The sequence below is a fragment of the Thunnus maccoyii genome, chromosome 8 (assembly GCF_910596095.1).
Source record: "Thunnus maccoyii chromosome 8, fThuMac1.1, whole genome shotgun sequence".
Lineage (NCBI taxonomy): Eukaryota > Metazoa > Chordata > Actinopteri > Scombriformes > Scombridae > Thunnus > Thunnus maccoyii.
Window position 1 is genome coordinate 30079237 of NC_056540.1, and position 14534 is coordinate 30093770.

General features: G+C 39.3%; 1 protein-coding gene across 3 annotated transcripts in view; it reads right to left on the minus strand.

Annotated features, from left to right (window-relative positions):
• Positions 1-328: 328 nt before the first annotated feature.
• Positions 329-14534, minus strand: part of pde6a (phosphodiesterase 6A, cGMP-specific, rod, alpha) — a 62940-nt gene continuing 48734 nt past the window's right edge. For 2 of the 3 annotated variants that reach the window (XM_042418704.1, XM_042418705.1), the window contains 10 exons: positions 12940-13047; positions 12255-12364; positions 11006-11093; positions 10284-10384; positions 9641-9748; positions 9488-9551; positions 5715-5789; positions 3447-3530; positions 2614-2782; positions 329-2339 (listed from right to left, as the gene is read on the minus strand). In XM_042418704.1, the coding sequence (XP_042274638.1) occupies positions 2296-2339; positions 2614-2782; positions 3447-3530; positions 5715-5789; positions 9488-9551; positions 9641-9748; positions 10284-10384; positions 11006-11093; positions 12255-12364; positions 12940-13047 (951 nt within the window). In that variant the 3' untranslated portion in view covers positions 329-2295. The remainder of the gene's footprint in view (positions 2340-2613; positions 2783-3446; positions 3531-5714; positions 5790-9487; positions 9552-9640; positions 9749-10283; positions 10385-11005; positions 11094-12254; positions 12365-12939; positions 13048-14534) is intronic. The other variant, XM_042418706.1, reaches the window with a different exon arrangement.

The window sequence follows — 14534 nt, forward strand, 5'->3', positions numbered from 1 at the left end:
ATATTAGTATAAAACCCACTATTTGTGCTTTGCCGAATAATGTACTTGTATTCGGGCACACCCCTAATATTTAGATACGACTTTCTACTCTATAGACACATGAACACAAACACAGACAGAGACATCTGTGTGTCTCTGATTAACAGAACTTACCAGGATGCGAGAGAATGATTCAAAATCATTATGAGTGTTTAACGGGAATCACAGCAGCAAAAACCAACACACTCACATTACCGACACTAAGGAGGATCAAACTAAGCTGCTACACACACACACGAGGCTCAATAAAAACACAGACGCTGATGATTTTCAGTATGAAAACAGCAATACATATTTACTAATCTCTGCAAAATGAAGCAATGTTGTGATAAAATTTACTTTGGTATAGAGTATACACCAAAGTCAACGCTGTACAACAAATAATAAGCAGCCGATGACCATTGACTGAATAGCACTATACAAATCTTCCTCGGTATCTGCGGCATACATGTACCGACCCGGTCTCACAATCTGTGTACAAATAACTTTACACTTTCAATTCCAAAGTCCAGTTTTGTGTGCAGGTGCAACACGTATTTATCGCTGCATTTTTAACCTTTTCACGTCTCACCGCTTGGTTAGGGTTAGAGAAAGGTCAAGATTTGGGTTAAAACAGTAAAACGCTGTGAAAATGTCCCAATGTGATGCTAAAGATATCCAGTTTGCGGTCTTGAACAGTGCTCTCCTACTGCTTTTCACCAACAAATCATCTACCTCCTAACAAGCCTAAAAATCATCTTATAAAATAAAAGAAATTCGCATTATATTGATGTCACTTCCCTGAGAAGGATTAGCCTATCACCTGCATGCAAAATTGGACTTTGGTGTATGCACTGCATGCAATCTTAAAGTATAAAGTTGAGTTATTTGTATGCAGATTGAAGAGACCGGGCTGGTATTTCACCAGTCAAGTTCTCATCCCACAGTTGTTCATACAGACATAAATGTAACAGAACTGAACCACACAACTGATATCATGAGACCCAAACAAAATATATAAAATAAGTGTTGATTGTTGGTATACAGACACCAGGGTTTCATGTTTCACTGCACCAGCCGTCTCCTTCTCTTATAGAAGTCAAAAAGCATCAGCAGCTACAGCTACACAGGATAATATGCAAAATATCTTTTTCAACAAGGGGTACAAGTGAGAAAACCTCACAACTTCACACTGAAGGTCCTGCAAACATATTCTTGCCATGTTAGGACCCACCAGGAGTTAAACCAAAAGCTCTGTTTGGTTCCAAACCTACATCACAAAGTTCACAAATTTAAAATTATATCTTATACATATAGATGATAAATGTTTCTCTCTTTTTTTTTTTCATTGTTTTTTGTTCAAATCTGTTTTTAATCTTATTTGTTCTTATCAGATGATTTCATATGCCCTTTGGAGGTTAATTTCACAAGCAAAACATATTATATAAATATTTTATACATTATTGTTTTGTTACTTTTCACTTTTAACATTAACTAACCACCAGCTGTCATCATAGCTACTTTTAAAAAGAACAAAAAGCCCGTCATAGACTGTTAATGGAGCCTTTCAGGTCAACATTTTCAAAATGATACCTTTCCAGGCAGCTGCTGGTTTCAGTTAATGTCAGAACAGGGCAAACAATCAGCTTTCAAAAGACTAAACTCCTTCCTCGACATCAGGAAGAACACATTACAGTAAACATTTAGTCAGCTAAATATCTTTAAATATATAGTTTTGCACGGTAATGATTTGTATGCAGTGACATTTTTGAAAACTTTTGTTGGTGCTTTGAAAATGAAAACCAATGCAATAAGCTTCCAAATTAACATTATCCTGATAACAATGCACATGTTTTATTATTGTTTGCCTTCTGGGTTTGATTCTCAGACATTAAATCTTGCTAAACGCAACGAACCGTGTCAACCCTAATCATCAAAATGACTCTAAATGTCAAATGTTGGAGCCTCACACAAACCCCTGAACAAATCATCAAGTTCAGTCATGAATAAAATGTAAAAAGATGAACAGAGAGAAGCGGTGAAGAAAGAAAGAAAGCAGCACAGGAAAAAGTAAAACAGATTTCAATAAATGCAGCCGTAAGAGACAATATAATATATGTGGTATTCTGAAGTGAGAGATGCACTCTCATTAAACTGGATCTTTTAAGTGTGACATCAAACATCACACTGAAAAAGGAAGGAAGGATCTTTTTGAGGAAAACCCAGCGCTGGACCACAACCATTGTAAGCGAGCAAGCTGGTCCTGCTGCTGCATCTCTAGCTGAGAGAACACGTCTTTGACTGTGACTGAGCTGCACTCCCTGCAGGAGGAAGGAAAGAAAGGAGGAAAGAAAAACAGGAAGGAAAAACAGAGAAAGGGGTTAATTTTGCATGATTTAAAAATGACCAAGAAAAATGCATTCAAACTTTTACACCTGTGTGGTCATAGAACAGAAGTTTCAGCATAAATTTCACCTGAAAACTGGCACATAGGCTGTTTACGCTCAGAGGTGTTTACGCCCCACATGAGACGGAGAGTAATGCAGTTTGTGTGCTTTAGTCTGTGCGTCTTCACGTTGTCTGAGAGCCTCCTACCTTGTCTGGCGGCCGCAGCTTTCTCAGCTTCCTCCTCCTTGGCTTTCTTGGCCTCCTCGATAGCAGCCAGTTTGGCGTCGTGCACCTCCTTCAGAGCGTTCCACTCCTTCCTGTTGTTCAACAGGCGGTCCAGCATGGGGGTGATCTCCACGTGGAAACGACTGAACTCCTGGGGAGCGTGCGAGGAGGAGAGGTTGACACAAATTAAATCACATTAAATCAACAGCAACTTTTTTTCCAGATCTAAACTGTTTAAATTAAATCACACTTAATATAACACTGGAAAAATAAATGAGTCCCAGATGGTGTGAACAAAGTCAATTGGGGTAATTGAGTTGTGCACTTGAAGCGCCTTGAAATAAAGTCATCCGTCTCCAAATGAAGTCAATAACAAGCTAAAAAGGCATCAATCCCTTCATAAGATCACCTTACAAAGTGGCACTTAGATCAAACTTAAATATTACAACTCAAATGAACATGATGAGCTGTGTTACAGATGACACATCTCAAGTAAAGTCAAGTCAGTTTTATTCATATAGCCCATTAGCATAAATTACAAATTTGCCTAAAGGGGTCCTCCAATCGGTACAGCACACAGAACTCTGTCTTTAGACCGTCAATCTGGATAAAAACTTCCTCCCAAAAAACTCTTTAATGGGTAAAAACAAAAAAAAACCTCAAGAGCAACAGAGGACGGATGAAAAATAGCAAAATTACATTATGGAAAATCAGGATTACACCTGCATGTAGATGTACCTACAGTCTACCCAGCTGCAGGTGTTCATTTCAGTGAGTCTTCAGTAAGTTGTTGTTTGTGCAGTGTTATGTCTGACCTTGTACACGAAAGCGCAGACAAAGTCGATGAAACCACACTGCAGCTTCGGTAGGTCATCTGCTTTGTTTCTGTCCATCATGGGCTGGAATAGAAAGAGAAAAGTGGATAAAACAATCATATTTATTCCAATCTGGTCGTTGTGTCTATTGCTTTTTATCTCAACTTTATTGTATGATGTATTAAAGTACTAATATATCATCAAAGGTCTATTTTAGTGTAATTGTGGCTCCTTAAGTAACAGCACAGTTGCATTAAAACACACTGAAAGGGTATTTTGAGGATGTAGATTGTTGTTTTGTTGTACTGGATTGTATTATCTTGGTGCTGTTATTTTATCCGCCCAGTTGTATTGCTGTTTCCCCATTAAGGACAATAAAGTTTTATAATCAAATGTATCATCTTATTAAACTTTAGGATCTGTTCTTACATGATGACACTCTGGTAGCAAACCAGAGGAAACCCGAGGTCACTGGTGCGCTCCTAGCCCCGTGGAAGCTGTTTTAAAGCTGAGCTCTGACCTTTGACCTCTTAGTGGAGCGGGTGGGGGAAGGAAAAGGCTATCTCCCTAAAGCAGGAAGGACCTTTATGTGAACATACACCTGTTTTATCAGCTACAGTACAACCACAAAGAGGGAGAGTGCTCCGTTCTCCATCAGAACCTGAAAGCCGAGTCTAAAAGCAGCTGAGAGTGAGCGCTCCCTTCACACATGCGTCACACCTTTTTGATATATATATATAAAAAAAAAAACATCAAGTGTGCATGCTTGAAAAAAAAAAAAAAAAAGGGGGGCTCTAACTTCTCGGTGTGTCCTTTCTGAGTGTAAATAAACTTACATTAGCTTCATGTACCTGGTTTAACTTTCCAAAAGACACAAATGTGAGCAGCACACTGGTCTCTAAAAACCTGTCAAGACCTGTAGAAAAGTTCATGCTAGATGTAATCGCCGGCAAAATTGCCCACCTAAGTATTGCAACCTCTGCAAAGTCGTTTTTTTTTTTTCCCTTCTTCTTCTTCTTGTCAGACCACAGTGAGTCACAGAATCGACTGCTTGGAAAATACAAACTGATCAAAATGAAAAGTTTTCCCTGCTGACACAGATGCTATTAAATTCAGAGCACTGTGAGGTGAGAGAGTGTGGGATGGTGCTTCTCGCACTTCAAGTGTCTCAAGGACATGAGGGAATGGAACAGAGCGAGAGAGAGACACAGGCAGAGGAGGAGGAGAGAGAGCCGGGGGGAATATGGTCGGCTGGGTTAGGGCCACAGTGACCGCTCTTTCTGTATCAGTGCTCCACATAATGGTCTGTACATCGCTCAACACCACCGCCGCAGGGAACTAAATCTGTCTTTTCATTTCGTCTTCCAACTGCGCTTCTGTCTCTTGTTCTTCTTCTTCTTCTCTCTCATCCCGTCCTTCCCGCTTCTCTATCCTGAATTGAAGCCTAAAGAGAATCTTGTCCTGCCCTAATTCCCCGTGATTCTTGTCCACCCACCAAATCTTCTCTTTCTTCTCCACTCAAACTTTAGCTCTCTGGCACAAACTCAAAAAAAAAAAAAAAATATATATATATAAAAAAAATCCTGGAACAATAAGAAAGACCCTGAAAAGATATCAAACCGTTACAGTTAATCCAAGAACAAATCAGAAGACTAGAATCCAAACTGAGGAGGAAAAGATTGAGACATTCAACAACTGACTTTTGCAAACTGAAGGAGTTTAAACAAGTTGAAACGTTAATGCTAAACATCTCGATTATGTTGAACTATGATGGATATATCTTATAGTTGAGTATAAGGGTTCTGCCAATATGTTTCTCTGAGAATTTAAGCCTATTTTACTGTATATTTATACCAAAATTAAATCAAAATAGTGAAAATAAACAATTCTGCAGTTATTTTTCTTCAGCAGCAATAAACCTTTAGAAGAAGGCCGTATCAGACTCAGATTTTGGAAAAATCTATAATAATGAAGTGCTTTCTCATCCTTTTCTTCTCACCTCCTGCCCTACTCCATCTAGCACTAATTCTTAAATTATGTTTTATTGATTTTCAATAGGGGAATCCTCTTTTTGAGGCCAGAGTCTATAAAACAGAACAGCAGCACTGCTGCAGCTGGAGGGACTTTGTTGTTTTAGCTCCAGAGGACGTCAGCAGGACGGCCGCTGCCTGCCATCCATCTCTCTATCGCTCGCCCAACCTTCTGTCTAGCGTTCATCCATCTCTATCAGTCCCCAAGCTCTCTCTCTCTCTCTCTCCATGTCCTTACAATGGGCTGTTGCTCCAGGACTGTCCTCTCCAGGTCTCCCTGCTCCCAGAACTCAGCTGCTACAGACAGCGCCACCTAGAGGATGAAACAAAACGTTTTGAGAAGTCAGAATTTGTCTCACATGCATTTTGGTGATTTTGATCATCACTTCAATGAGTACATAGTCTTCTACAGGTTGTAAATCCAGTGGTTTTGAGCCCCGTGCATAAACTCATAATACACAGTTGTCAAGCTGAAAACCAAGCTGCTTTTTACGGTTTTTGAAAAGTTGATAATATGCGTATCAAAGTTTTCACAATAGCGTCACAATATGTTTCATCTGGATTTGCATCTTAAGCTCCCAGAGCCCAAGATGTCATCTTTAAGTTGCTTATTCTGTCTAACAAACAGTCCAAAATCCAGAGATAATAAATGTACAATGACATAAAACAGAGAAAAGCAGCAAGAAGTCACATTCAAGAAGCTGGAACCAATGAAAATGTGACATTTTTGCTTGTAGAATTACTTGATTATCAAAATTCTCATTAAAGACTAATAATGTCAGCACTATGTATTCTGGTGTAATTGTCCTTTTAAGACACTGGCAGTCCTAAAGCTACAGTGAGAGCACAGTTTCAACAGGGATGATCTGAGTGTGATTTTATTGAGCAGGAAAAGTCTCGTACACGTTGTTAAAATCATCTAATAAAGCTTCCCTCAGTGTCCCATAAGTGAGCATCTTATTCACTGCTCATGTGGCAGCTTCAAGCTTTGTTTCTTGATGAGATGAAAGCCTGTGTTTACTGCCCTCATACACCCAAAACGGAGCGATGTGAGATCTGATGAATAATATGTGAATTCTATATTCAGGATAGAAACCGTCCTTTTAGAAAGAATTAGTCATCAAGCCAGTTTTTGGGGAACAATTGCCATGAGGCTGGTGCAGCCTGTAGACAGATATTGTGTGCGCGTGGGAGGAAAAAACTGAGTGAAAAATAAAATATCAGCCATAAAAATGTCAGTGGAATATCTTATCGAGAATGAAGCTTGAGCTTTTTTTTCCTCTCCATAACATCTTAAAGAGGATTGTCTATCATCAATAAAAATCTGAGGGAATTTATCTGTACTTGAGAAGATTTTTATGTGGGAATCCGACCATCTTATCAGCTTAAATCACAAAGTCGAGCTATAACAGACTCATTTCACACTAACAGAGATTCGCTCGGCTTAAATTCAGTATAGAGTATGTGCAGGTCTCCCGCTCATTATCGTCACCAAAACTGGAGTTTGGGGACCTTCATATGACAGCTACAATATGTTACCCTCTATATTCAGGGTGGAATTCACCTTTAAGGGGAAGAGTTAGTCATCAAACTACTTTTGGAGCACAATCCGCTGGAGGACGGTTGCTGCTGTAGATAGATATCCTGACAGTGTGTGTGGGTTGTAGAGCTGACTCACCAGGTGCAGACAAATGTGAAATCAAACCAGAAAAAATATCTGCCAAAAAACATAAGAGTATCCTAATTGGAAGGAGTTGCGCAATGCAGGACGAGTTGCAGAACTGTCCTAAAGTCATATAAAACTCTGTTTTCATATCAGTTACTCTACTGATGCTCGTCGTTATACAGCTGGTAAGCAAATAATTATTTAGTTTGATATAATGAGATCTGCTGTATTATATCAGCTTGCAAACCTGCTCATAATGTAGCTGTGAGTCAGTTGATTATCTTGTTTGCTAAGCCTGTTTGTACTAGGGATGTGCAGAGATCCCAGTATTTGTATCTGTATTTGTATTCCAATAAAAGTGGAAAGAGGCTTGAAAATTAAAAATTTTGTTTTTATGACACTTGAACAGGTCTTGAACTGGAGTCTCCCAGATCATTGCCTCATGCAGACAGACCTCTACCTATTTATACACCCACATCACAGAGACAGCACACCGTAGGGAGGAACTTCAAAGGCAATTATTGCTTTGCACTTTTCATTTCTTGCCTATTTTTTACAACCTAACTTTGAGGAAAGGAGAAGGGGAACAACAGTTTATGGCGAGTCTCTTGGGAGCACTTTGCTTGTGTCAGTAGCTCAGCTTTATCTCTGGGGAACACCCCCAACAAATAATTATTTAAATATTTGTATGAAACAAATATTCGTATAAAACCCACTATTTGTGCTTTGCTGAATAATGTATTTGTATTCGAGCACACCCCTTGTTTGTACCCCTGAAGTACAACTGCAACTGATGAAGAAAAATGATGATGGGAGCCTGGGGACCACATGGCTGGTGGTTTGAATCCCAGATTAGCTAAACTCATTTTTAACTATATAAAATGCTGTATAATATAGCAAAATTGTCTATTAAGCACATTGATAACATCTTTCCCACCAGATGTTTGGGTTTCCAGCGATCCACACCAGTCTTTATTGTAACAGGTGGTTTGGGGTTCATTAATTTGACTAAAATAAAATATATGAGCCACTATATGCTAGTTAGCTGATAGTATTGCTGGCCCCCAACTGGGACCAGATCTCACAGTTCAAAAAACAGGATTCTGACCACAAATCGGAAAAGTCAAATTAGTCAAAAAAGTCAAAGTAGTAAATAGTACCACTTTCATGCTTTTTTTAACTGCAAAACCCACCCATAAAATGAGGCAAGACTGGCAAGATCTGCTTCCCATAATAGTCCCTCTCCAGTGAGCGAGGTGAGCACAGCTGGAGTTTGAAGCTGAGATGTAAATTTGCCAAAAGTGAGTTCAAGCTTTTCATTCCCAGTGAGGGATTACTTTTATTAACTGTGTTCTCTGTTCTATTTAGAGCTAGATGGGAGTAAATTAGCCAAGTCAGTTTTATTTGTATAGCATCACATAGCGAATAAACCAGATAATATCTCAGATATACAGTAGGATGACAAAATTATAGATGGATTGATAATGTATATGAAACATGAAAGGCCTGTCAAAAATGATTTGAAACATCTTTGTTAATGCCATTCGTTTTCAACATTTGTGGTGTAGTTGTGATTTTATTTGAAGACATTTTCTTAAAAAGGTAAAATTATCCAGTATTTCAATAGAAAATGTTTGTAAAAATAAACAATTTTGTGAAGGAAAATATGTTTTTCCTGCCAGTTAATCATACCTCTACTCTTACAATTTATTTGGTGAGAATAATGTATTATTACTTTTACCTGTCGGTTCTGTTGACAGATCAAATACTTTACCAGCAAGGCCTCAAGCTCTGCTTTGAATTACCATTACTGGTTTTATTATGGGTACAACGGTTTTATTATGGGTATTGAGTTTCTGCCTTATGAGTGTATAAGACTGTAAATGTGTGTATATGACTGAAGTAGGCATTACTGAAAAACAGCACCTGCTCGGTCAATTGCGGACAAATAAAAGTAAAAAACGACACTATCAGCAGCCTTTCGAACAGCCAAAGATGCTTCCAGTTCATATTGATATGCCCCTGTGTGCAGGCTTAATGGCGATGTGTATATTACATACTTTACTGAAGTAAAATGCTGAGTCTGCCGAGCAGTGATGAGGGGAATGAAAAGCAGCAGGTTGCTTTTGATGCATGAGGCCGTCAGGAATCACTGCTGAACGCTGCTGAGAGAAATGGTAGCGCTGACAAAATGTCATTCTCTGTCTACTTTATCATTGGTTCCCCTCTCAAAGAGTCACTCCTGGAGCCTGTGTCTTATTACTGTGAACGGCTGGATGTTAGTGAAGCCGGAGAGACGTTTTACTTCTACAGCTGTGAAGTATGAAAAAGGACCTTGTGCGTACCTTACTCTGGACCTCCCATGGTTTGGCGATGGCAGAGAGGTCACAAGCGGTCATCATCATGGCCCTACAAGGACGATACAGGATTTAGATGACTGTTTGTGTGCATGTATGTATGTTGGTATGGTAGCTGCCATTATGAGTGTTTGCGCCTACATGACAATCTCTTTGCGCGTGGTCTCCAGCATCATGTACTTGGTCCAGTCATTCCAGTTCTCGTAGGTCTTGGACTGGTCCACGATCTTCTGGAACATCGTCCTCTTCCTGCACAGAAACAGAACGGTGCTCCAGTACCTCTTCCTCTAATCTGTCTGTCTGCTAAATGTCTCTCATGTGCTTTACAGGACGTTAGTGACCGTATAGACTTCAGGAGGTGTTTCTAATAATGAAGGTAGGAGCGATGTCTTTACTCTCTCATTCAGTTTTGTCTGTTTTTGTGTATTCCTTCCTGGACAATCCACTTTTTTAGTGGTAAATTACAGTCACTTAGTAAATTGAGAGTGTTTACATCTAAAAACTCAAATTAAAACAAATGAAATTATCAATAAGAGTGTCACAGTTCTTTTTCAAAGGGATTTTTTGTCATTTTTTCTATATTTGATCGTTGACAGTGTAGAGAAAGACAAGAAACACGGGAGCCAGCCAGATTCAAAACAGTTATATTGTGTGTGTCTTAACCATTAGCCTACCAGCACACCTGGCCAAAATGTCATTTCAAGCATAGAAATGATGAATAGACAGATTTAGTCACAGTTTGTTTGATCAATAAATAGCTGTGTTCATGTATTGTTATACTGACTTGAAGTAGAGAGCCAGGTCAGTGGCGATGATGGCGATGTCCATGAGGTGGATGACGAGGTCGTGCTGACGACGGTTCAGATTCTGGTAAATGTTCAGCGACTGAAAAACAAAGACAAAGTCAAGAATGACTTTTCAAAATAAAAACAGGTACACTGGGTAGTTAAAAACAGTACATGGCCATGTGCGTGTGTGTGTAGGAGAGGCTGACCCTGATTGGCCATCTCAAGATATAGTATCATGTTTGAGGCTTTAATCCAGCAGATGTGATCTCAAAACGGTTTTGCCCCACAAACACAAAGAGCAAAGAGAAGACTACAACAGCCCTCATTTGATGTGAAAGAGAAAGTGTGTGACATGGCTGATACACTGGAAAAAGATACAGAGCATAGAAAGCTACAACATGTTTCTAAGGTTTTCTGATCAGATTCTGCTACTGTACTCAACAGTGTAATTTAACAACAGCTGCAGTTCCCACAAGCCGATGGTGAAGCATCATGGGATACTTTATTGAATGCTGGAAACATAATAGTCATTTTAATTTAATTTTATTAACCATAATCTTATTTTCCCAACAGAAGTGATGTGAGAGATGGATGGGCCTTCACTTCTTTATATTTATTGTGGAACTGTTGTGTTGCTTTACATTGTACAGGTGTTCAGGTGTCAATGTGTCCACCCCTTTATGCATGTACATGTGTGTGTGTGTGCACTGCAGTATACTTCATCTCTCAGCAGAGTCTTGCCAAACTCCAGATGGTGTCTTTCCAGGATTGAAGAGCCATGAAGCTTTGCCAGAGGATTACCAGACCTGGGTAAAAAAAAACAACAACACACACACATGCACACAAACAGCATTGTTGGGAGGTTACACTGTGATAAATCATGCATGTTAAACTACGGGTGGGCCTGGCTTGCAGTGTCTGCGGCTAATGGCGGCTCTCATTAGCTCATCCATCAGCAGGTGGAGTAGAGCAGCCAGAGGTGTTATCTGGTCAATATCAGCCCATTGATGCTCTCTCAGTGAGTGACAGTACCTTCAAAAAACAGCTGAGGTCAGCTCGTCCACACACAGGAGGAGTGACGGCTGTCACTTTTGGGGGCAATTATACAAACTCTGAATAACTAAGCAGTCTTATTTCCTAAGTGAAGAAGTTTCTAAATGATTTTAATTAATCTTCATAAAAATTGGGTCATGTCAGTTTTCTTTGCCAGTAAACGTGTTGCAACTTTTTGAACTCAAAGTCTTCCTGTGAAACTTTGAGATTTTGTTTGAAACTGTGCTACTGTAGTAAACATCTATTAGCTGGTGGCATCACTGATGGGCCCTGCTAGATATTTTATTGGGTATGTTGCACTGAAATACATGTTGCATGCATATATGTTATCTGAAAATGTAAAAGTGTACATCATGTCAGAAATCACAGCAATCAGTGGCTGTTAATTCATTTATCAAAACCTGAAGGTAGCTATGTCGTGACTTTCAGTTTTCTCAAACTGATTCTTATATTCCAAAGCAATTTCAATTGTCTCTTTAATAACATTTAAAAGATAAGTCATTTTTTTCAGAATATGCAGAAACAACATAATAGAAATCCAAAGTATATAAAATATTGTTAAGGCATTAGCCTAAAAACAAAAAGTTACTCATATTTTAGTGCTGAGTAAACTGACTAATAAAATCAATATTCCCTTAAAACAAACTTGCTGATATGTTGAATACGATCTTGTTTTTCTAAACTATTTCAAAATAAGATGCCTGTTGAATATTGCTGGCTGCCACCACACTAGACAGCACAGGCTACAAACAGCTTTACCAATAACACAGAATCACATTTATATTTTAGTCATTTAGACACACCGTGGGGCTCTGCAGTTAGTCTGTGTGAGGATCAAACCTGTCACCTTTCAGCTGATTAGAAGACATGCTGACACACGACCCTCCCCCTGCTCATCTCCTCCTATTACTCACTTCATCTGGTAGAGGTTGTTGGTTCCTCTGTGGTCGATATCGTGACACAAGCCGGCGGTCACCATGGCCATACACTCCAGGTCTGTGTAGTAGCGCTTCAGATCACCTGTCTGAGAAACACAAACACACACGAGAGACAATTTATTGATAGTGTCTATTGTACACATAGAATTTCATTGAGTAATTCAAAGCATGCGCACACACACACACACGCGCGCAGACATATACTGGTTGTCAGGGTTTAACAGTAGAGGATGCATATACTGGTTTTATTAATGACTAGTTCAGGCAAAACTGAGTAGCTATTTGTTTACAGACACACTTCATTATCTCTCTTGTTGACTCCCCCTTTCTCACTTACACACACACACACACACACACACATATATGCAGACATGCATGACCGCATACACACTACATGGTGGTGATGATGGTGACAACAAGACATGAAAGAAGAGAATCAGATAGGAAGGCAGAAGAGGAGGGGAGGGGGTTGTTATTTTGAGAGATGGAAGAGGAAAACGAAAGATGAAAGAGGAGAAAAAGGGAGGAAAAACAGCAGGAGGTGAGGTTAACGCCTCCCCCAAGTAATCACAGAGGAGTGATGTTTACTTGAGGAGGAGTGTGTGCGTTTGTGTGTGTGTGTGTGTGTGTGTGTGTGTGTGTGCATTAGTGTGTGTCTGACCATAAGCAGGGTGAACATGGTCTGTCCGACGTTGAATCCGTGTCTCCAGTTGTGGTAGGTGATCCTTCTGTAGCCTTTACTGAGTGAGTAGACGAACCTCACCAGGGCCTGCAGATCACACACACACACACACACACACACACACACACAACATTTACTGAATTTATTTTATGTTCCCATGACCATTAAAAACTTGAACATACACAAAAAACTAATACAAAGCTCTGCCGAATACAGACACTGCTTCATCGTTCCAACTAAACAGCTGCATTTTGACGATTATTAGCCACCGCTAATGACTACAGGCACACAGACATGCATGGTTGAGTATCAGAGAGAAACGAACATCAGTCTTTATTTTTGGACTAATGTACTGCATGTTTTCACTAACTAATTACCCTCCAAAAAAACCCATACGAGCTTACTGCACACTTGCTCTGCAATCCCAACCCACAATTTTCATTCTCTTGCTATATTAATTCATTGTTTATGGACTTTCAGCTGAGTCAAATTGCGATGATATGATCTTATGACATCATTCTACAAGTCTTTATTGGCCATATTTCTTTTATTGTAGGCAAGCTGTAATTAAAAACTAACTAAATTAATTATTTAAACTTTTATCTTACACATAAATTTGAATATATGTATCATATAATGCATGACAGCGGAAGACAGTTAATGGCTTTGAACATTAACTGCATGATTTTATGTGTTATGTTGCATCCATTTGTCGTAAATGATATATACTCATATTGCAAAATGTCCTAGTTTAATGTCGTGCTAATGATTTCAACTATATTTCAATGCAGCCCTGATTGGGACACATAGTGTATCATTTCAAGCACAGTACAATAGTTGACTGACGTTTCTGTCCTTCACTCATGCACCAACGTTAAAAAGGATAGGTTCACAATTTTTCTGTCTTAAAAACAACAGTCCGGTGCCCGTTTGAACAGTGAAAGAGGTTTTCCTCGCTATAATCATTCCTCCTGTTCATACTGGCTAAAAAAAGATCCTCTTCAAATGCACTTGCAATGTAAGTGATGACGCCTAAAATCCACACACAGTCAAGTAGTGCAAAAGTCAAGTGGTGCCAAAATGCAGTTAAAAGTTTATCTGAAGCTTATATGAGGCCTTCAGCAGTCTGAGTTAATCATATCAAGTGGATATCTGACACATTTACAGTCTTTTTAGCATCAAATTTCCTCTTTGTGGAAGTATAGTAACAAAAAGAGAGACTTTGGCACTAAAAAGACTGTAACGTTGAAAGATATTTGCTTGATTTGACTCATTTGGATGCTGAAGCTTCATATTAGCATGATTGTTGTTTTAAAACACAATGAAAGATTGGGAACCTGTCCTTTGACCCACATCTGACTGAACACACCAGTCACTCTGCTCTCTGCACTAGCATCAGAATAAAAGCCTGGTGGTTTGGAAAGCTTTGTGAAGTGCAGTCTTATAACATACAGGGGGGGGGGGGGGGGGGGACCAAGAATTCCTGGAATCATTAAAAAAATCTGTCATTATACATCTAATCCCCTTCAAAGTACTCTCCTTCAGATGTGATACACTTGTCCCAGCACTTCCTG